The 23,733-nt window shown below is 40.4% G+C and overlaps 1 protein-coding gene across 2 annotated transcripts in view; it reads right to left on the bottom strand.

Moving 5' to 3' along the window:
* Window positions 1–23,733, bottom strand: part of morn2 (MORN repeat containing 2) — a 42,214-nt gene that overhangs the window by 15,501 nt on the left and 2,980 nt on the right. The window contains exons 3-4 of one of the 2 annotated variants that reach the window (XM_043696400.2): window positions 22,801–22,854; window positions 8,312–8,418 (exon numbers count right to left, since the gene is read on the bottom strand). In XM_043696400.2, the coding sequence (XP_043552335.1) occupies window positions 8,312–8,418; window positions 22,801–22,854 (161 nt within the window). The remainder of the gene's footprint in view (window positions 1–8,311; window positions 8,419–22,800; window positions 22,855–23,733) is intronic. The other variant, XM_043696401.2, reaches the window with a different exon arrangement.

Consider the following 23,733-nt stretch of genomic DNA (forward strand, 5'->3'; position numbering starts at 1 on the left):
ATAGAATTCACCCTGCAATTTGTGAGAGAGAAGCTGGAATCAGATGTAATAATGTTACAACTGAATAAAAGTAACTATAAAGACATGAGGGAGAAACTGGCCAGAGCTGATTGGAAGGGAAGCCTAGCAGTAGAGCAGCAGTAGCAGCAGTTTCTGGGGGTAATTTGGGAGGGACAGCAGAAATTCACCTCAAGGCAGAAGAAACATAAAGAGAAGAATGAAACAACCATGGCTGATGAACATCAGGGACAACTCTGCAGGGGCATGGGAACCCAGACTGTAGCTTTAGGGTGCAGGACCTGGAGTGTAGGGAGGTTAGGAACATGGCATCAATTTCAAAGGAGGATGCCTGTAAACAGGAAAGTGGCTTGAAGTGTGTATACTTCAATGCAAGAAGTATACGAAATAAGGTAGGTGAACTTGCAGCGTGGGTTGGTACCTGGGACTTCGATGTTGTGGCTATTACGGAGACATGGGTAGAACAGGGACAGGATTGGCTGTTGCAGGTCCCAGGGTTTAAATGTTTTAGTAGGGTCAGAGGTGGGGGTAAAAGAGGGGGAGGTGTGGCATTGCTTGTCAAAGATAGTATTACAGCTGTGGAAAGGACGATGGATGAAGACTCGCCACCTGAGGTAGTTTGGGCTGAGGTTAGGAATAGGAAAGGTGAGGTCACCCTGTTAGGAGTTTTTTACAGGCCTCCTAATAGTCCTAGAAACGTAGAAGAAAGGATTGCGAGGATGATTCAAGAGATGAGTGAAAGTAATAGGGTGGTTGTTATGGGGGACTTTAACTTTCCTGATATTGATTGGGAAAGCTATAGCTCAAGTTCGTTAGATGGGTCAGTGTTTCTCCAATGTGTGCAGGAGGGTTTCCTGACACAATATGTAGATAGGCCAACAAGAGGTGAGGCCATACTGGATTTGGTTCTGGGTAATGAACCAGGCCAGGTGTTAGAATTAGAGGTAGGTGAGCACTTTGGGGACAGTGACCACAATTCGGCAACTTTTACTCTAGTGATGGAGAGGGATAAGTGTGCACTACAGGGCAAGAGTTATAGCTGGGGGCAGGGAAATTATGATGCGGTGAGGCATGACTTAGGATGTGTGGCTTGGAAAAGTAAGCTTCAAGGCAAGGGCGTAATTGGTATGTGGAGCTTGTTCAAGGAGCAACTATTGAGTGTCCTTGATAAGTATGTACCTGTCAGGCAGGGAGGAAAGGGTCGTGTGAGGGAGCCGTGGTTTAATAAGGAATTGGAATCCCTTGTTAAATGGAAGAGGGCGGCCTATGTAAAGATGAGGCGTGAAGGTTCAATTGGGGCGATTGAGAGTTATAAGGTAGCCAGGAAGGACCTGAAGAGAGAGCTAAGAGCAGCAAGGAGGGGACATGAAAGGTCCTTAGTTGGTAGGATTAGGGAAAACCCTAAGGCTTTCTATAGGTATGTCAGGAATAAAAGAATGACTAGGGTAGGAATAGGTCCAGTCAAGGATAGTAGTGGGAAGTTGCGTGTGGAGGCTGAAGAGATTGGGGAGACACTGAATGAATACTTTTCGTCAGTATTCAATCAGGAACAGGACATTGTTGTCAATGTGAATACTGAGTCACAATTAAGTAGAATGGATGGCTTTGAGGTATGTAGAGAAGAGGTGTTGGAAATTCTGGAAAGGGTGAAAATAGATAAGTCCCCTGGGCCTGATGGCATTTATCCTAGGATTCTCTGGGAAGCAAGGGAGGAGATTGCAGAGCCATTGGCCTTGATTTTTATGTCCTCGTTGTCTACAGGAGTAGTGCCAGAAGATTGGAGGCTAGCAAATGTGGTTCCCTTGTTCAAGAAGGGGAGTAGGGATAACCCTAGTAACTATAGGCCGGTGAGAGAGAATTGTAAGGGATACGATTTATGAACATCTGGATAGGAATAATGTGATCAAGGATTGTCAGCATGGTTTTGTGAAGGGCAGGTCGTGCCTCACAAACCTAATTGAATTCTTTGAGAAGGTGACTAAGGAGGTGGACGAGGGGAAAGCGGTAGATGTGGTGTATATGGATTTTAGTAAGGCATTTGATAAGGTTCCCCATGGTAGACTACTGCAAAAAACACGGAGGTATGGCATTGAGGTGGAGGTTTGGATTAGGAGTTGGCTGGCCGGAAGAAGACAGAGGGTAGTAGTTGATGGCAAAGGTTCATCTTGGAGTGCCGTCACTAGCGGTGTTCCGCAAGGATCTGTTTTGGGACCATTGCTGTTTGTCATTTTTATAAATGACCTGGAGGAGGGGTTAGAAGGTTGGGTGAGCAAGTTTGCGGATGATACGAAAGTCGGAGGAGTTGTAGACAGTGAGGAAGGACGTGGCAGGTTACAGCAGGATATAGGTAAGCTGCAGAACTGGGCAGAAAGGTGGCAAATGGAGTTCAATGTAGCTAAGTGTAAGGTGATTCACTTTTGTAAGAGTAACAAAAAGATGGGGTACTGGGCTAATGGTCGGATACTTGGTAGTGTGGATGAGCAGAAGGATCTTGGTGTCCATGTACACAGATCTTTGAAAGTTGCCACCCAGGTAAATAGTGCGGTGAAGAAGGCATATGGCGTACTGGCTTTTATTGGTAGAGGAATTGAGTTCCGGAGTACTGAGGTCATGTTGCAGTTGTATAAGACTCTGGTGCGGCCGCATCTGGAGTATTGTGTGCAGTTTTGGTCGCCATACTATAGGAAGGATGTGGAGGCACTGGAACGGGTGCAGAGGAGGTTTACCAGGATGTTGCCTGGTATGGTAGAAAGATCGTATGAGGAAAGGCTGAGGCACTTGGGGTTGTTTTCATTGGAGAAAAGAAGGTTTAGGGGTGACTTGATAGAGGTGTATAAGATGATTAGGGGTTTAGATAGGGTTGACAGTGAGAATCTTTTTCCACGTATGGAGTCAGCTATTACAAGGGGGCATAGCTTTAAATTAAGGGGGGGTAGGTATAGGACAGATGTTAGGGATAGGTTCTTTACTCAGCGAGTCGTGAGTTCGTGGAATGCCCTGCCAGTAGCAGTGGTGGACTCTCCCTCATTATGGGCATTTAAGCGGGCATTGGATAGGCATATGGAGGATAGTGGGCTAGTGTAGGTTAGGTGGGCTTGGATCGCCGCAACATCGAGGGCCGAAGGGCCTGTACTGCGCTGAATTCTTCTATGTTCTATGTTCTATGACAACGTAAAAGCAAAAGCAACATAAATACATACAATGTAGTGACGATTGGAGGGAAGCCAGAGGATTAGGAAGCCTTTAAAAAACCAGCAGAGGACAACTATAAAAGCATTTAAGGGGCAGAGAAGATGAAATATGAAAGTAAAGTAGCTAGTAATATGAAAGGAGATTGCAAGAGTTTTATTGATATGTAAAAGGTGAGAGAGAGGCAAGAGTGGACATTAGACCATTGGAAAAAGAGGCTGCAGAAGTAGTAATGGGAACAAGGAAATAGCAGAGGAACTGAAGAGATACTTTGCATTAGTTTTTACACCAACAGCGTATCAGAACTTCAAGAGAGTTGGGGGCAAAGGTGGGTGTAGTAGCAATCACTAAGGGGGAGGTGTTGGGAAGCTGAAAGATCTGAAAGTGGATAAATCACTGGACCAGATGGACTACATCCTAGAATTCTGAAAGAGGTAGCTGAGGAGTTTGTAGTCATTGATGGTGATCTTTCTGAAATCATTGGAGTCAGGGAGGGTCCAAAATGACTGGAAAATACCTAATGTAATGCCACTGTTTAAGAAGGGAGGGAGGAGAAGACAGGAAACTATAAGCTGGTTAGCCTGACCATGGTCATTGGTAAAATATTAATGATGAGATTGCAAAGTATTTGCAAGTGGATGGTAAAACAGGGCTGAGTCAGCACAGCTGCCTCAAGGAGAATTCTTGCTTCACAAATTTGTTAGAATTCTTTGAGGAAGTAACAAGCAAGTTAGACCAAGGAGAGCCATTGGACATAATCTATTTGGATTTTCAGCAGGCCTTTGACAAGGTGCTGTACAGGAGGCTGCTTCATAAGATTAGAGTCATGGTGTTAGGGGCAAGAAAATGGCATGGATAAAGGATTGGCTGATTGGCAGAAGACAGAGAGTAGGGATAAAGATGTCTTTTTCAGACTGGCGGTCAGTGACAAGTGGAGTACTGCAAGGGTCTGAGTTGGGACCACAACTATTCATATTAAACATGAATGATCTGGATAGAGTCATACAGCATGGAAACAGAACTATTGGCCCAATTTGTCCCTTTCTGAACCAGCGCTATTTTCCTGCGTTTGGTCCTTATCTCCCTAAACCTTTTCTATCCGAATACCTGTCCAAATATCTTTTAAATGTTGTAATTGTACTCTATCACTTCTTCTGGCAACTCATTCCATATATGCACCACCCTCTGTGCGAAAACGTTGCCCCTCAGGTCCCTTTTAAATCTTTCCCCTGCCACCTTAAATCCATACCCTCTAGCTTTGGATTCCCCTACCCTGGGGAAAAGACCTTGGCTATTCACCTTACCTATGTCCCTCGTGATTTTATAAACCTCTATAAGGTTTAGAGTTATGCTCCAGGGGTAAAAGTCCCAGCCTATCCATGTAACTCAAACCCATCTCGGTATCATCCTTGTAAATCTTTTTTTGCACCACACCCATTTTAATAACATCAGTCATTAAACTAAGTTTGCAGATAACAGAAAGACGGGTGGATGGGAGGACTGCAAAAAGACTTGGACAGGCTAAGAGAATGGGCAAAGAAGTGACAGATGGAATATAATGTGGGAAAGTGAGAGGTTATGCATTTTGATAGGCAGAATAGAGGCATAAATTATTTTCTAAACAGGGAAATACTTCAGAAATCTAAAGCACAAATGGGCTTGGGAGTCCTAGTTCAGAATTCATTTAGGTTTAACATGCACGTTAATTTGATAGTTAGGAAGGCAAATGGAATGTTAGCATTCATTTCAAGAGGGTTAATAATACAAGAGCAGAAATATACTGCTAAGGCTGTATAAAGCTCTGGTCAGACTGCATTTGGAATATTGTGAGTTGTTTTGGGCCTTGTACCTAAGGAAGGATGTACTGGCATTGGAGGGGGTCCAGAGGACGTTTACAAGAATAATCACAGGGATGAAGGGCTTGTCACATGAGAAGCTGTTGAGGACTCTGGGTCTGTACTTGATCGAGTTTAGAAGAATGGGAAGAGATCTCACTGAAACTTACAGAATACCAAAAGACCTGGATAGCGTGGAATGCAGAAGGTGTTTTCACTAGTCAGTGAGACCAGGAACCGAAGTCATAGCCTCACAGTGACGGGACAACCCTTTAGAACTGAGTTGAGGACAACTTTCTTCAGCCAGAGAATGGTTAATCTGTGTAAATCATTGCTGCAGAAAGTTGAGGAGGCCAAGTCATGTGCCTAATAGGTTAAGATAGATAGGTTCTTGAATAGCAAGGGGATTAAGGGTTACAGAGAGAAGGCAAGAGAATGAGGTTGAGAAATATATCATGATTGAATGGCCTAATTCTGCTCCAATGTCTTAGGGTCTTATAGTTATGAAAACTTGATCTTAACAAGGCCATTTGAAATTTGTGCTAGTTCAAACAGATCCATTTTCACTCTTCCAAGGGACATTTGTCCAAGCTCTTGTATTGCAGTAATCAGGACTGGGGCACAACAAATCAAACTTAGAAAGGGAATACCAATTTATACAGCAATGAGAAGAGGGGCTGCTTGGTTGGACCGTGGTTAACATAAGAATGCTGCAGAACAATTAACAGTCAGTTTTAGTTTGCTAATTATACTCAGACCAAGCAGGTACAACTTTATTGATGAGGGTGTTCACATTAAGGAATGCAGCAAGCATTGGCAGTCTCCATAACCCTCTCTTCAATGAAAAAGGTGCAACTTATGGAAGTTCTTTGTGCTTTCAAAGAGTAGGGTCGAAATATATGTAACTGAAATAACATAAAAATGAATTACACTGCAAGGCCCAACTGATAATCTGAAAGTGATTTCCAATATATTTCTTAATACCATCAGGGTTACTTAGTAAATGTTGTCCAAAATCAGAGTCGCATCTAATGTTGGATGCAGTGTTCTAATGTTTGCAAACACAGGTTGGTTGAACATGGTTGGCATGGTTTCCATGTCAACATCAGAAACATGGAATATCCAACACTTCTGAAAGTTTGATGGTCCTCTCAGTCAAGTATGGCTAAATTATATAAAATGAGTTGTCGTGGCCTGAGAAAGATTATAATTTTGATTATAAAGCAGTTCACGGCAAATTGACTGATCTGCTCTGTGGCTCTCTAGTATGGGCTGATAATATAGTTGATGAGAGTTATGATCATTTTCTCTGTGTTGTAAGAACTGTCCATGTCGTGGCCCTTGGCTCCAGAAACCTCCACATTACATGGCTGAAATAAAGCCTCTCAAAAAACTGTTGATAAAGTCTCAGGGAGTATGCCTACTGCCCGGATGTTATCATCTATGCATTCGATGGCCTATCACTTCTCTGACGCTGTCTGGTTAATTTACCTCTCTTTACAGTCTCTTGGTTCCTCTTCTTCCTCCTGCATTTATATCACAAAAGGTGTGATTTCATTGTACAGTCCCCAGCTACTAGCTCAGGAACACTTTTCAACTACTGCATCTTCCAAAACTATTGCAAAATGTAAGGAAGTGAGTAGAGATAAAAATAGAAACTTCAGTATCTGCAATAAATCCGAAGACATGACCAAAAGTACCTACAAGCAGTTTCAGTATGTAGCTAAATAGTTCTGCCCTGTGAACAGGCCTTGGCAGACTGTAGTTTGGAATGCATGAGAAGACAGCAATAACAAATTTAGAACATATGATGTCGTCCTAGCGTAATGCTGAAAATCTCTGGTGTTTATGCATCATCAAGAATATGGTGCTGGAAAAGCACAGCATGAGAACTGATGGCCCGGGCATAAGCCCCCCCACCTGGCCATTCCTGATGAGGGGCTAGCGCCCGAGGCACCCCCCATCCCCGATGCCACCCAGCCTGCAGTGTCCCCCTGGCACAACACCCCCGAGTCTGGTCTCCAGTATCTGCAGTCCTCAATTTCTCCAAATGTTTATGCATGCTCAGGTACTTCAACAGATGGAGATGCAATGTACATTAGCCCTATCAGAAATTTCTAACTTGGTTGAAATGCAATGCTGAGCTCATCCATTCTAATAGAGTCAGCAATCAGGGAAGGAGCTCTAGCAGAATTTTATCAAACTTGGTCTACCTAGGCCAAATTAGTGGTCCAATCATAACTGATTCATCACCAGCCAAAGCTATAACATGGGTCTGTAAGTAACTTGCCCAGTGAGTAATGACAGTGAGCATTCTTATGTACATTTTAAAGATTTTGAAACAAGAAAAATCAAATTGTGAAGCTGCTTTTAATAAACTCTTGCTATGTAATTCTCAAATAAAAGCAAAATGCTGTGCTGGAAATCTGAAATCCCCAGAACTGAAGACGATGCATTTCGGACCCAAAACGCCACTTTGCTTCCCTCTCCAAAGATGCCGCCAGACCCACTGAGCCTCCCCAGCCCTCTCCGTATTCATTTATGACACGTAATTCTGTTTGGCAAAAACACAATTTAAAAATATTTTGGAGAGGTCTATTATAAACTAATTTCCAATGTGGTTGCAGGTGTAGGCACTTATTTTAAGTTTAATCTTACAATACCGAAACACAAAGCTTAAGTGGCTGTCATGATTCATAGAAAGTTTCTCAGGAACAGAGCTCCTTTGCAGTTTCCTTTATTTGTTAGAGTCAACAGACTTGACTTGTTCTTTGATTGATAAGAGAAAAAAACCTGGTCATGGTTTAAAACAGGATGTGAAACAACACAAAACAATAAATTTTTTGTAGAACAGATTGCTGCTGCACATAATTTTGAGCAAATTGTTGGGGTAATACCTTTCTAAACCTGTATACCTGACAACAGTATTGCTGTCTAATAGACAGTAAACTATTAGACAGCCACTAACTCCAATGTGCTGGCTTGAGGGTCTCTGATGAAATGAAAAATTGAGATTTCACAGACAGTTCTTACATTTTTAACAAATCATTTAAATAGACAGATTGAGTCATTGGAAGAAAAAAGTAATCATCTAAGATTCCCATTTCCCTTCTGCTTTGAGGAAATCCATTAAAGAAAAACCTTTTTAGAATTAGTTAAGCAAACATTGTGATAGTACTTAACAGCTGGCTGTCACGTCTTTCATTCATGCTTGCTATTGTTTGTTTTTTTCAAACATTAACAATAGATTGTTTAAATATATCACTTACTTTGTCATTTTTCCATTGGCCTGTGTATATTATACCATTGTGTGTTGTATGAGTTCCAAATCCATTTCTCTCTAGTGCACCATCTTCAGTCCTTGTGCATTCCCCATCTATAAAATTATGTACAACAAATTGACTTGGCCAAAGTTCCCCAAGGTTGGAGAGAATACGTAATTGAATTGATGTATCAAACCTGGACAGTAAAACTCCAGCACTTGCAATATGAACTAAATCTTGAGATACTGAAATATAGAATCTAGCTTGCCTGCTCAGCAGGTTAAGGTGATGATTAACTATATAACAGAGAACAGGATCAGAATTGTAGCAGGTATAAGATGGAGGGAGGGGTAAGGAAATTGGATTTTGGTGCTTATGGAAGGGAATTAAGTAAGCAAGAAGTCTGACATGTCTGAAAACCCTAGATGTTGAAATTTATTAAGGTGCAATTATTTCCTAACATCTCACAGCATTACTGCTTTAATAGTTAAAGATTCACATGATATGCTGAGCAATGTGAATTTGCCAGGGTCAACACATGAGGGCACAGGAGTGATTGATGGGTTTGTGAAACTGACATACTGGACATTATGTACTATCATGGTGGTCTAAACATTGTGTGAATCAATATTTATTAAACTTATGAACTCAGTAACTTGCATTCACTTTTAAAGACACTGTGTATGTCCAAATAGATGGTGCTGCCATGGTTTCTCTGTGAGACTTGGTTCTCATAAATTTCTTTGTTGAATTCCATGAGAAATACGTCCTTGTGAAATGACAACTAGTTTCCTAACTATTTCTTATTTCTAGTATGTAGATGATATCTTTACTGTACTTGAATCTGTAACTGCACGTAAGAATTTCCTTATATGTCTTAATGGGCTCTGTCCTATGCTTGAATCCACCTTTGAAATGGAACAGTCAAATTAACTCCTTTTCATCGAAGTCCTGGTTGAGAAGTCAGCTAGGGGTTCTTTGTTACTGTGTACCTACTTTCACAGGCTATTCCTATCTTTTCACATGCTTAATGATTGGCCTAATGGCAATCTTATAAATAGTGCATGAGTCATTTGTTCACTGTATAAATGTGATACTGAAAAAGGGTGCATTAAGGCTATCTTGTGGGATAATGGCTCCTCAACTGAGATACTTCCTTGCTATGTATTGTGCAAACTAATGAAGGACCCAAGGGTAATCACTCTTGCTCCTGAAAAGTGACCAGTTTACCTCAGATTACCGTGCAATAGTAAAATATATCAAAAATTTGAAAGACTTTTGCGCAGAAGCCACACAAATGGTATTCGCTGTTAACAGGATACTGCTATCTAGCCAAAAAGATGTTTTGTCTTTCACCCAATTAAATAATGTGGCATATGAATTTCAGTGCTGATGTGATGTCAGGTACGTAGGTCATACAACCTAAAGACTGGCGGATTGTGTCAAGCAGTACATCCCTTCAAATTTTTGGGGCTGCACAGTGGCTCAGTGGTTAGCACTGCTGCCTCACAGCACCAGGGTCCCAGGTTTGATTCAAGCCTTGGGTGACTGTCTGTGTGGAGTTTGCACATTCTCCCCGTGTCTGCATGGGTTTCCTCCGGGTGCTCTGGTTTCCTCCCACAGTCTAAAGATGTGCAGGGCATGTGAATTGGCCATGCTAAATTGCCCATAGTGTTGGGTGCATTAGTCAGAGGGGAAATGGGTCTGGGTGGGTTGTTCTTTGGAGAGTCTGTGTGGACTGGTTCGGCCAAAGGGTGAATTAGGTGAATTGGCCACACTGTAGGGAACATAATCTAATATAAGGTACTGACCATACCAAATCAGCTCAGGCTTAAAAAACTTGAAACTCTGTGTCCAATATTAGATGTGATTCTGCAATTGGACAACATTTGCTGTATAATCCTGAGTATGCAAACCAATTTATGATTGTCAGTCAGGCTTGAAATGTGGTGCTGTTCGGTGTTTTGGAAGCTACATGTACGTTTTTAAAAATTCATTCATGGGATGTGGGTGTTACTGACTAGGCTGGTATTTATTATCCATCCCTAATTGCCTTAGAAGTCAATTAAGAGGGCAGCAAGGTGGTTCAGTCGTTAGCACTGCTGCCTCACAGTGCTAGGGACCCGGATTCGATTCCAGCCTCACGCAACTGTCTGTGTGGAGTTTGCACATTCTCCCTGTGTCTCCATGGGTTTCCTCCAGATGCTCCAGTTTCCTCCCACAGTCCAAAGATGTGCAGGTTAGGTGAATTGGCCATGCTAAATTGCTCATAGTGTGTAGGTAAGGTGCATAAGTCAAGGGTAAATATAGGATAATAGGGTATGGCAGTTGGTCTGGGTGGGTTACTCTTCGGAGGGTTGGTGTGGAATTGTTGGGCCAAAGGGCCAGTTTCCATACTACTTGATTATATTCTATTCTAGAGTCAACCACATTGTTGTGGTCAGAAGGCACAGACAGGTGAAACCAGATGAGGATGGCAGATTTCAGGTTAAACCACCACCAGTAAACTCTCTCTAATGAGTGGGACTATGGTGACCATGCCTTTACTCCTAATACAGGTTATACAAATACAGAATCAGTTCCTCAACATAACTCAGCAGCTGCACATTAGGAGGGTAGGATCATCACAGCAGATTGTGCCACAACTGATCAATGCCATGTTTGCATTGTGTCAGCACTTTGCTACTGATGAGATCAACCAGATTGAGAAGGTTTTTGTGTATACTGCAGCAATGCATTCCCATAGGTACAGGAATAAATAGACTGCAGATATATATGGTAACCATTGCACCTTCAAATCAACCAATATCTGTCAACTGAAAGGGATCCTCAAGGTTCAACTGGTAAGTGACCACTTGTTTATACAAGATATCCTGAAAACTGCCACAATTGTTTTATATCGTGAAGAAAAGGGGACTACTTGTGAGATCTTTCATGTACGCCCAGACTTTCTTTCCCCACACCAGTGCCCTCAAAGCAGCTGTGTGAGGAAGAGATAGTCACACATCTCCTGCTTGAATGTGCCTTTGCAAAGGAAGTCTGGAGAGAGATGCAGTGATTTTTGTTGAGCTTCATCCCAAGCAACTCCGTAACACAGGATCTGTGTTCTACCTGCTGTATCCCGGGACAGACTTCAAAATAAACAATAACTCTGCCTGGAAGGATATAAACTCATTGGTCTGCTTGAAACTTGTTGGTCTTCCAGTGCAAACAGTTGACCTCAACCAAGTGTTGCAGACCGGCACATTCCAAGGTCCAGGGCTACGTTCCGAGGAACACACTAAAGCTTGGCACAGCAGCCACCAATGTGCAGTGAGGCAAGACTACTGACTGAGGTCTTTCTGCCAAAGTACAATGGCGGTTCATTCAGTTGTCAGACCCTTCCAGTGCCTCAATGTATTTAAATATAGTCCTGCAGAAGTACAAAATGCCTTGGGTTTTATGGAACTGCAGTGAATGCCAAATTCCAGTGTTTATTTCTTCTTCATGTTCTTCAATATTTTGATCTCAACCACTTTCTGTGGCAGAGAATTGCACAGGTTCACCATTCTCTGGGTGAAGAAATGTCTCCTCATCTCAATCCTAAATGGCCTACCCCATATCCTTAGACTGTCCCTTAGTCCGGGACTCCCATATATCTGAAATCCTTCCTGAGTTCACATTGTCTCGTCCTGTTAGAATTTTATAGGTTTCTGTAAGATCACTCCCCATTCTTCTACACAACACTGAATATATAGCTAACCAATTCAAATTCCCTTCATATTATTATGAAGGTGTAAAGGTGTTCTGTTCCTGTTCCTCTTTAAGAGAGAGAGGAAGCTAGCAAGGACTGACTGAAAGCATAGAGTGTTCTGAAAAGGGTAAAACTGTTAACATTTGGTCAAAACAAATAGCTGGAGTTGCGTTGCCATAAAACAAAAACAAATTCAAGTTCGACCAATCATTTTAAATAGCCCCACATATCAAAATCCAACTGAATTTGAATTTAATGTTTTGATGACATCAAACCAATGAAATGATCTGATGTTTGGGGGTATAAAACCAGTTAGGGAAAACAGCTAGGGAGAGAACTGCCAAGAAAACGAACAAGTATAGACTGCTAGCCGAATAGTTCTCAGAAAGGTACCTGTTCATATGAAAGACCTGTGGAGCAGAATACTGAAGAAAAGATGACAGAGGAAAATCTACAGAGGAAGATACAAAGAGAAGATTCGACAGCTGACTGGTTTTGAAATTTAAGGTTTTTGTGTAAATCTTAATCAGGGTTTTTATCAGACCAGTATTGTAGAGTGGGAGGTAAAAGATAGGTTTAAGAGAACGGAGTTGTAAATAGTTGTTGGTTTTAATATTCTCTGTTGGACTTAAAGAATAAAACTGTTCATTTTTACTTTAAATGGTGACCTCTTCGATAGCTCTTTGCCTCTCAAAATTTACCAGATTACAGCGCGAGGTGAGCTTTTCTGTGTGTAGGGTTTAAATTAACAGAGGGGTTTTCCTGTGTCATAACTGTTTGGGGGCTTTCATTTGGATAAATTTGAACAAATTAAAAAGCCTAGTAGATTTAAACATCTGCGGGTTCGTGTCCAAGATCTTTGAATTAAATATAGGAGACAATTTGTTTAATTTTCGTTACTTGTGGTTGGTTAAATTAAAAGTGAGAAAATTGGTTTTTAAAATTGCTAAAGAGGTTCTGGGGTTTGAAGATGATTCTCAAATTTGCCAAGAAAGAAAAATGGAAAGAAAAAGGCCATACATTTTCTTTAAAATTAGCAAAGAAGTTAGATTTGGGTTGAACCAAGGACAAAAGGAAAGCTGAAATTGTAACGAAATTACTCAAACACTAAGATGTGTCAGAGAAACAGACAAATGCAGTAGAGGTAGAAAAACCTAAATTACAATTAAGGAAAATTGAGTTAGAAGATAAACAAAGGGGGAGAGAGAGAGAGAGAGAGGAAAAAGAGAGAAAGTTATTAGCTGACCAAAATGAGAGAGAGAGAAGAAAGGGAGAGAGAAAGAGCAAGACAAAGAGAAGAAAGGGAAAGAAAAGGGAGAAAAGGTTCCATAGCTAAGCAAAAAGAGTGAGAATTTGAATTTGAGAAGTTGTGACTTCGTCAACAAAGTCAAGCTAACAGGTTGGGGATTAAAAGATAAGGTAGTGATAAATGCAAATACGTCAAATTTCTGCCACATTTTGATGAGAAAGATGTTGAAGCTTTCTTTATCTAATTTGAAAAATTGGCTAGGTCGATGCAGTGGTCTGAGGATTTATGGGTAATGCTAGTTCAGACTAAACTGATAGGAAGAACTAGTGAGGTATTTGCCGTGCTGTCAGATGTGGGATCAAGAGATAATGAAGGTCAAACAGGGTATTTTAAGTGCTTATGAATTACTACCAGAAACATATAGACTGAGGTTCAGAAACATAAAGGAGGAAACAGGTCAGACTTATGTTGAGTTGAAAAGAATTAAACATAGTCATTTTGATAGATGGGTGTGAGTCTTAAAGATAGAGAAGACCTATAGAGAGGTTATTCTGCTGGAGGAGTTTAAAAACTCACTTCCAGAGATGATAATAATTCACGTGGAGAAACAGAAAGTTCAGGAAGTGGGAAGGGCAACATAATTAGCAGATGAATCCATGTTGGTGCATAATACAAGCTTTCGGCCAGAATTTCATCCCGTGAGGGATAGAAATTGGGAAAAGGGGAGATCCTACACTACAAAACAAAGAGAACACTGGTAATTGTTCACCATATGTTAAAGAAGTCCAAAAGGATGGAACGGAGGTGAAAGGCCTCAGGTGTTTTCACTGTAATGGAGTGAGAGACAGAAAATTACAGTGCCGGTGGTTTCAGAATGGCACTGGGAAAAGGTGTTTTCACTGCTAGAAGGTGGGACATGTAAAGTCACAGTACTGGCCGTTAAAGAAAGGCAGTGTGGGAAAAGATGTGGTAAAAGAAGCTAAGCCAGTGGTATTAGTGAAGGTAGTAAAGGAAGCCTCAAAAAGAGCCAAGGAGCTGGAGGAGAGTGTACTGCTCGGCATGGCTGGGTATAGAGTTAGTACCTGATCTCTCCAAAGGATTCGCCTCATGGGTAAAGTTTACTCAGAAAGAATAGGGGGAGATGGGCAAGAAGTTATAATTTTGAGAGATACAGGAACTAACCAGTCTCTAATAATAAGAGATGAGCGAATGTGCACTCTTTCTGATCTGTTACCTGAGAGTGTGGTAATTTGTGGGATAGATGGACAGAAATTTAGCGTTCCCCTATATAAGATCAGGTTGGAGTGCCAACTCAAGACTGGGGAAGTAACAGTGGGAGTGATTGACAGAGTGTCAGTTCCAGGAATTCAGTTTGTTCTTGGGAATGATTTAGCAGGATCCAAGGTGGAAGTGACAGCTCTTGTTGTGGAGAAGTCCAAGAAACTGGCGAGTTAAAACAGAAATATCCTGGTATTTTCCCAGACTGTGTGGTAACTGTATCCCACTATCATAAGTCACAGCATGAAGCAAAAACTAAAGAGGAAGATGAAGGAGTTGAGGTTCAGTTAGAGGACATCCTGTTTGACATAATGGTGCACGAAAAACCTGAACAGGCAGAGGGTCAGACAGAAGTGTTTAGTCCTGAAAGTTTAAGGAATTTGCACAGAAAGACAAGACAATAAAAAGATATATATGTGGATGCATACTCTGAAAAGGAAGCAGAGAATATTCCTGAGGGTTATTATCTGAAATATAGAATCCTAAAGCAATAATGGAGACCACGGCAGAGGAGAAATGGGCTGATTGTGTTACCGGTAGCATACAGACAGGACATGTTATGGGTAGCACATGAACTAGGCGTAGGAGGTCACCTCGGGATACAAAAGACTCAGGCTAAGGTATGAAAACATTTTCACTGGCCTGGAACACACAAGGATGTGGTTAACTTTTGTGGTACATGTCAGACATGCCAAATAGTAGGTAAGCCACAGGCGGTAATAAAACCAGCACCATTGTTGCCAATTTCTGCTCTCAAAGAACCTTTAACTTGGGTTATATTTGATTATGTAGCTCCCCTCCCAAGAACTAAAAGTGGGAACCATACTTGTTAACCATAATGGATATGTCTACCAGATTTCCAGAGGCAATTCCATTACAGAGTATTAAGGCAAAAAGGGTGGTAGAGGAATTAATAGCTTTCTTTACATGGTATGGACTAGCCAGAGAGATTCAGTCAGACCAAAGGTCTAATTTTACTCCTAGGCTGTTTAAGGAGGTCATGGATAGCTGAGGTATACAGCACTTTAAATCAAGTATGTATCATCCTGAATCCCAGGGAGCTTTTGAAAGGCGGCATTAGACTTTGAAGACCATGTTGAGAGCATACTGTCAGGATTACCCAAATGATTGGGATAAAGGTATCCCATTCATATTGTTTGCCATTAGAGATTTCCCAAACAAATCTACTCAGTTTACTCCCTTCAAGTTAATATTTGAGCATGAAGTGAGACGCCCTTTGAAATTAATTAAAGAAAAATTGACAGGACCAAAGTCACAGATCTCACACTTAGATTATGTACCAGAGGTGAGGGAGAGATTAAATTGAGTAGATGATTTAGCTACAGCACCTAAATAGGGCACAGCGTGGAATGAAGCAGGTGGCAGATAAAAGCTCTGAGACTCGGACATTTTCCCAAGGGGTTGACGTGTTAGTACTGTTACCAGTGATAGGAGATCCCTTCAAAGCCAGGCTTAGTGGTCCCTATCAGATTGAGAAAAAGTTGAGTCGGGTGAACTATCGAGTGAAAATGCCAGATAGAAAAAATACTGTATCGGGTATGCATTGTGAACATATTGAAACTGTATTATACTAGAGAGAAAGAACTGGAGAAATAGGTATAGTTACCGTAGAGTGAGGAATCAAATCCAGATGTTGTGGATTTTGATGTGCCTCAAAATAGATTACAAAATGAAGAAGTCCTTGAGGAGTGGTATAGGTTAGTGAGCTATCTGTCTCAGGAACATAGAATGCAGTTGAAAGGTTTGTTGCTGCAATATGAGGACATATGTAAGAATCAGATGGGGAGGGCTAATGCTTTTGTACATGAAGTAGACATAGGGAATACTGCTCAGATAAAACAACGCCCCTATTGGCTTAACCCTTCCAAAGCCAGACAGGATATCATCAAACCGAGCCAGAGCGAGTGGAATTCACCAATCGCCTTAGTTCCCAAACCAGACAAGACCCAACAATTGTGCGTGGATTATTAGAAAGTCAACGCTGTTACAAAATCAGATTCCTATCCATTACTGAGATTGGAGGACTGTATCAAGAAAGTTGGACAAGCCAGTTACATCATCAAGTTGCACTTACCATGTGTTACTGGCAGATACCTTTATCAGAGACGGTGAAAGAAATTTCTGCATTTCTCACCCCAAATGGGCAATATCAATTCAAAGTGATGCCCTTTGGAATGAAGAACGCACATGCCACACTCCAAAGACTCATGAACAGAGTTGTAGCTGGATTAACAAACTGTGCAGTCTATTTGGACAACATAGTGATCTTTACTAAGTCCTAGAAAGATCACAAGTACAGTTGGCAGAGCTCTTAGAACAACTACAGGAAGCAAAACTGGTGGTAAACTTAAATAGAATGGAATTCGTGAAAGCAGAGGTGACGTTCTTGGGACATAATCAATCATGGAAGGTTGACCCCACGGAACGCAAAGACGAAGGACATTGAGGAATTTCCATGACCGACCTCAAAGAAAGAGGTGCTTTGATTCTTGGGACTAAGCAGATTCTATCAGAAGTTTGTTCCAAACTACAGCAGTGCAATGGCACCGTTAACTGATTGGCTGAAGAAGAACACAAAGTTTCAGTGGACAGAACAGTGCCAGGAGGCATTCGACCATTTGAAAGCAATTTTAACCACCAAACAAATTTTAGCTACACTAAACTTTTCAAAACCTTTCAAAGTTGCCATCGATGCTAGTGACATAGGAGTTGGAGCTGTACTGATACAAGAAGATGATGATGGGATTCAACTTCCAGTTGGTTACTACTGAGTTTGGTACTGGCCTTACAACGTTAATGTGTATGTAATGAACAATGCATTGGAGATGGTTTAGTACATGGATCACAGTCCGCTTGGAATGCTTTGAAGACAAGAATATGAAACAATTTTGTTGGAGAATGTAATCACAGATGCATTATCACAGATTTAACTGATAAAGTATAGGTAAGATTGATATTTATCCAATGTTATATACATACAGGGAGAAGTTAAGGTGAACTTACATTAAAGTCATCTGTATTTTATGGTTATCTGGTTAAAGAATCTTTTCATTATGGTGTGTTTTTTTCTGAAGGGGGGAGGTGTTTTGAAGGTGTAGAGATATACTGTACCTTTAAGAGAGAGAGGAAGCTAGCAAGGACTGACTGAAAGCATAGACTGTCCTGAACAAGGTAAAACTGTAACACTTGGTCAAAACAAATAGCTGGAGTTGCATTGCCATGAAACAAAAACAAATTCAAGTTCGGCCAATCAGTTTAAATTATGCACCAGATACCAAAATCCAAATGAATTTGAATTTATAGTCATAGAGTCATAGAGATATACAGTATAGAAACAGACCTTTCGGTCCAACCCGTCCATGCCGACCAGATATCCCAATCCAATCTAGTCCCACCTGCCAGCACCCGGCCCAATCCCTCCAAACTCTTCCTATTCATATACCTATCCAAATGCCTTTTAAATGTTGCAATTGTACAAGCCTCCAACACTTCCTCTGGCAGCTCATTCCATACACGTATCACCCTCTGTGTGAAAAAGTTGCCCCTTAGGTCTCTTTTATATCTTTCCCCTCTCGCCCTAAGCCTATGCCCTCTAGTTAGTGTTCTGATGACATCAAACCAATGAAATGATCCAATATTTTGGGGTATAAAACCAGACATTTTGAACAGTTAAGGAGAAATAGCTCTCTGAAAGGTATCTGTTCATATGAAAGCCTGTGGAGCAAAATACTGAAGTAAAGATGACAGGAAAATCTACAGAGGAAGCTACAAAGAGAAGATTCGACAGCTGAGTGGTTTTGAAATTCAAATTTTTTTGTAAATTTTTATCGGACGAGTATTGCAGAGTGGGAGGGAAAAGATAGTTTTAAGAGAAAGTTGTAAATAATTGTTGGTTTTAATATTCTCTGCTGGGCTTAAAGAATAAAATTGTTAATTTTTACTTTAAATGGTGATCTCTAGGGCAGTTTAGATTAGATTAAATTAGATTTCCTACAGTGTGGGAACAGGCCCTTCAGCCCAACACGTCCACACCGACCTTCTGAAGAGTAACCCACCCAGACCCATTCCCCTACATTTATCCCTGACTAATGTACCTAACACTATGGGCAATTTTGCATGGCCAATTCACCTGACTTGCACGTCTTGGGATTGTGGGAGGAAACCAGAGCACCTGGAGGAAACCCACACAGACACGGGGAGATGGTTGACTGAGTTAATTCCAGGCATGGATGGATTTTCTCATGAGAAGAAGTGGAGTAGTTTGGGTTTGTTACTCACTGTGGTGTAGAAGTATGAATGGCAATCTTATTAAAAGATACATGATTCTTCACGGATTTGACAGGGTAGATGCTGAAAGATTGCTTCCCCTTGTGGGAGAGTCTAGATATCATAATCTTGACTAAGGTTACCCATTAAAAAAACAGAGAGGAGAACGTCTGTCTACCTTGAGAAAAGAAATTTAATCTAGGGAACTCTTTACCATGGAGGGCTGTCAAGGATGTGTCATTAAGGATATTAAAGGATGAGACAGACAGATTCTTAACCAATATGGGAATCAATGATGTTCTTTGCCTCTCCAAATTTACCAGATTATGGCACAAGGTGAGCTTCTCCATGTGTCAGGTTTAAATTAGCAGAGGGGTTTACCCCGTGTCATAACAATATGTCAGCACTGCCATCCCAGGAATCAATCCAGTAAGTCTTTGTTGCATTTCCTTCATATCCAGAATATTGTTGCCCAGATAAGGAGACCAAGTCTGTGCATAATACTCCAAGTGTGGTCTCACCAAGACCCTGCAAGACTGCAGCAAGACACTCCTGCTCCTGTATTTGAATCCTCTTGCTATGAAGGCCAACATACCATTCACCTTCATTTACCTGATGCGCCTATATGTTTACTTTCAGTGCCTTGTATACAAGAACACACAGGTCTCATTGCACCTCCACTTTTCAAATTTATTACTATTCTGATATTATCTGCCTTCTTATTTATGCGCCCAAAGTGGATAACCTCAGATTTATCCACTTTATACATCACCTGTAATGCATTTGCCTACTCAATGAAATTGTTCACATCACACTGAAGCATCTGTGCATTCTCATTGCTGTTCATCCCCCACCCAGCTTTGTGTTCATATAGCATGAAGGTCAGTGACACTGGTGGATTGTCAACTTGGGATGCAACTGAAAGGGATGGGTGCAGCTGCAAGATTTACTGGTAGAAGAAATGATGTAGAGAGGAAGGCTATGATAGGCAGAGTAAGGTGTTTTATGCTATAATGCACCATGATATTAAACTTTCTTGCCCTGATTGTGTTATTGAATCTTCGTGGCCCAGCCTCCAGAAACAAGGCCCTATTTCTGTTGCTGATCCCCACTGGAATGCCTGCATGTTTTTCTTAGGACACCTCCTTTCTCCAATTTATAAAGAATAGAATCTCCCTGTGGCTCTCACAATATTATCTCCAGTGTGATGCCACCTTGGCATCCGTGCAGATTGTGACTCTATGAAAAAATATTAACAATATCAATTCTAACCTCGGCAGAATTCCTTTAAATATTGGAGCTGAAATAGACTGATGAAAGTTACCTTTACACTCACCCACTCTAATTAAGAAGCCAGTAGGTCAGAAGCAAATGAAGTGGCTGGGTTAAAAAGTAATTGACAAAATGCCACTGAATCTCCCAGAGTCCTGATTTACTGCTGATCTTCCCCACTGCAAATGGTGTCTAAATGTAACATTCAGCCTATTATTACACCTGTAAATAAATTATGAATGATAGTTTAGGACCTTTTGTAATTTCACAGTAATTAGGAATTTTCTGCCATTCCTGTGACTTGAGGATCATCCTATTTGTGTTTCAGTCAGCACCTTACTATGGTTTAGGAGTTAATCATTACATCTAAATTACGCAAACCAAAAGATGGCAAAAGAAAAAGACACAGGTTTCAATTCATTGGCTAGTCACAGAAATAATTTTGTTGAAAGATACTAACAAAACATTTTCATAAAACATATGTGTACATGATTAGCAAATGACAGAATTTTAGTTCACTTTTCCCAGCATCCTAAATGACTTAACCCCTATGGCTACTGCAGAGGCAGTGGTAGACTGCTCTGATCTCTGTGACTTTGAGATACTTACAGCTGACAGCCACTGGGGCTTTTGAAGCTTGAGTGCCCTGCCCATGATTGTTTCACCTGCATCTGTGCAGGGAAAGATTTGGCAATTGAGAGGCAGCATGGTATGTATATCTGGAGAGATGGTGGAGGCAGTCCACTGTTTCAAATAGAATTCCTGCTTCCATTTTTCACGATCAGTCCTCTTCTGGTTCGGTGGCATATCATTCCTATCCCTGTGGGACTGTAACTAGGAAGAACTTGTAAGACCACTGCAATGTGTCTATCAGCCTGATTAAGGTGTCACAAATGGCGGCATCCATAGTTTGTACTGTTGTCATCAGGACCTACAAAGATGGTTTAAAGTTCCATAGAGAAGGCCACTATCTCCATGGAAGCCTTCCTTGCTATGGGTCAGCAACAATAATCCACAAATGTTTGAATTGGCTTCCTCCATCCTTTTTGATATTGTGGAACATGAAACTGGCAGGACTGTTACCTTGCACATTGCTAATGTCATAGAGTCATAGAGATACATAACATGGAAACAGACCCTTTGGGGGTCCTATCCATCCATATCCTATGTAAATGTTCCTGAGTTATTTCCTTTTCATTGATGCCTCCCCAGGTTCAACACCTCTGATCAGCTGTGCATGTCTTGCAAGGAGCTATGTCCTTTGAAATGGATAATCACCACTGTTTGTACTCAATTGTGAACTATGATTGTTGTTAATGTAGCTGTTTTATGGCATGACTGCTTCACAATTAGGCAACTATATTACACTGAAAACTTAAAAAATAATCCCTTTCTTGTTAACAACAATTTTATTTTATAAATATTTTTTAAAAATGTCAGTGTCCAATGAGCAGCAAAATGTTCACAAAGTATAGTTAACACATCAACCTTGTGACTTCCATACTTAAATGTCTGCCTAGAAAACAAACAAACAATCATCCTTGGAAAGAAATGGAAGGAAGCTTATGTGACAGCGAGAATGCTGTTTTTTTACCAAATATTTTTAAATAATCATTGTGTATGCATACAGAATAGATTTTGGACAACAGTGTATGCTTCAATGTAATCAGTTTATGAAGAATTACATAACACATTCACTTAACAATGTTCTTTTCCAGAATTAACTGATGAAATGAACTGTCTATTTCACACTTTTCATACTTTTCATACTTTTCCAGTTGTGACTAAAACTTTAAAAAAATCATTAAATTCACTAAAACAAAATTAGGATAAATTTAATAAGACTTCTGTTTCGAGTGATAGCCAGAAAGAAAAATCTTCTAACCTTAGATCACAATGGTGCAATAAAGTCACAGTTTTTTTTTCATTTGAATCCACGACTAGAGTTTAATCTCCCATTTATGTGATTAGCTTCTAACACCAAACACATCAAATCCAACTGCAGCACTTTTGAAAAGTTGTACGTCAATAATTTCTTGTGAAATAAAATATTGTTTAAGTATCCTAAACCTAATAATTCTAAACCATAATTAGGTTCGAAAAACATTGTGAGAATATGCAATGCAGAAATTCAGAAGAATTTTTGCAATCACGTTAATTGCATTTTGTGAAACTTTTGCTGCTCGTTTTTCAAAATATTTTAAAAAAACAAATTTGCTGTTAACAGAGAAGGGATTCCTATTTAAGTTTTCAGTGGAATACAGTTGCCCAATGATGAAGCAATCATGCCAAAAAACAGATGTATTAACAACAATCATTGTTCACAATTGTTATATAATAAAACAACGTGGTGGATAAGAGCATATGATACAAAACATCCTGATTTCAGCAGCTCTAAGCAAGTGTTAGTTATTGGGCAAGAGTATCAAGAAAAAAAAAATCAACCCACGAAAGAACATTTTTAAATGTTATGATAGAATTCTGCTTTACTGCTGTCAACTACCATTTGGAACACAACTGGAACTCCCTCCCTAGCGGCATTCTGGGTGTACTTACATTAAATGAACTGCAGCAGTTTGCTATTCTGTCAAGGGCAACCATGAAAGGGAAATAAATGTCAGTCAGTGACACCCACATTTCCTGAATTAATTTTTAGACATCAACTTATTGACTTACCATATCTATCTTGATTGGGAAAGATGACATGCACATTGAAAACTTCAATAATTGCTTAAAGAAAGACAAAGAGAATTGTGACTTCAATTAACGTTGTATAGTAGATGTATTAAGACTTTTTTGCTTAGTCTCCTGATTTTGACATTGCATAAATAAAAAATGAACTGCACTCTGTGAATCAATGTTTATGTTGTGCACTGGTAATAATCTATTCAACACATTTCTCCTTGCCTCTCTTGCGTGTTAAAAATATGCATTTTCCCTGTAAACAATTTGGAATGAGTTGGAGGAGGGGAAGCATATTTCCTCTGTACATTGTGAGTAATAAAACATAACCATATATTTTATAAACATGTTTACCAGAGATTGAACTTATGACTTTTGAAGTCTGCATTAAGTACATTTATTCACTGGCTAAATTTAACAAGACTTTTGTTTGGTGTAGCAGCCAGAAAGTATATTTAAACTTTACATTGTGATGGTACAATAAAGTCACAGGTTCATATCCTTTGAATCCACTGTAAAAACAGTACAATGGAGTGATGTGGGACAAGCTTGCAAAGTTAGATTTCGGGATTTAGAAAATAAGACAAAGAATTTCAATCTGGATCACTGAGAGGCTGGATAGCAGCCAAGTTTATCAAGGATAAAGGTGATGGCTGAGTGTGGTGCAGTATGTGAATGGTGAGATTTTGAACAAGATGGACCATGCTGGTGAAGGATTTGGTCAAGCAGGTCACAAGGGTGGTCCAGAAATAAAGATGACTTAAGAAAATAAGAAATGAAAGTTTCAACACTGATGTGGTTGAAGGCAGGCAATGTCATGAAGGTAGAGGTTTGATAAATGATTCTTCATTCTGAATCATAGTAATAAGGTCAGGATATACCATTGCAGTGCTCTGGCCACTTTGTGTGTAAACCAGGCAGTAAAAT

Source organism: Chiloscyllium plagiosum, unplaced genomic scaffold (assembly GCF_037043375.1).
Source record: "Chiloscyllium plagiosum isolate Xiang-an unplaced genomic scaffold, Cpla_swu_hap1 HiC_scaffold_10, whole genome shotgun sequence".
Taxonomy (NCBI): domain Eukaryota; kingdom Metazoa; phylum Chordata; class Chondrichthyes; order Orectolobiformes; family Hemiscylliidae; genus Chiloscyllium; species Chiloscyllium plagiosum.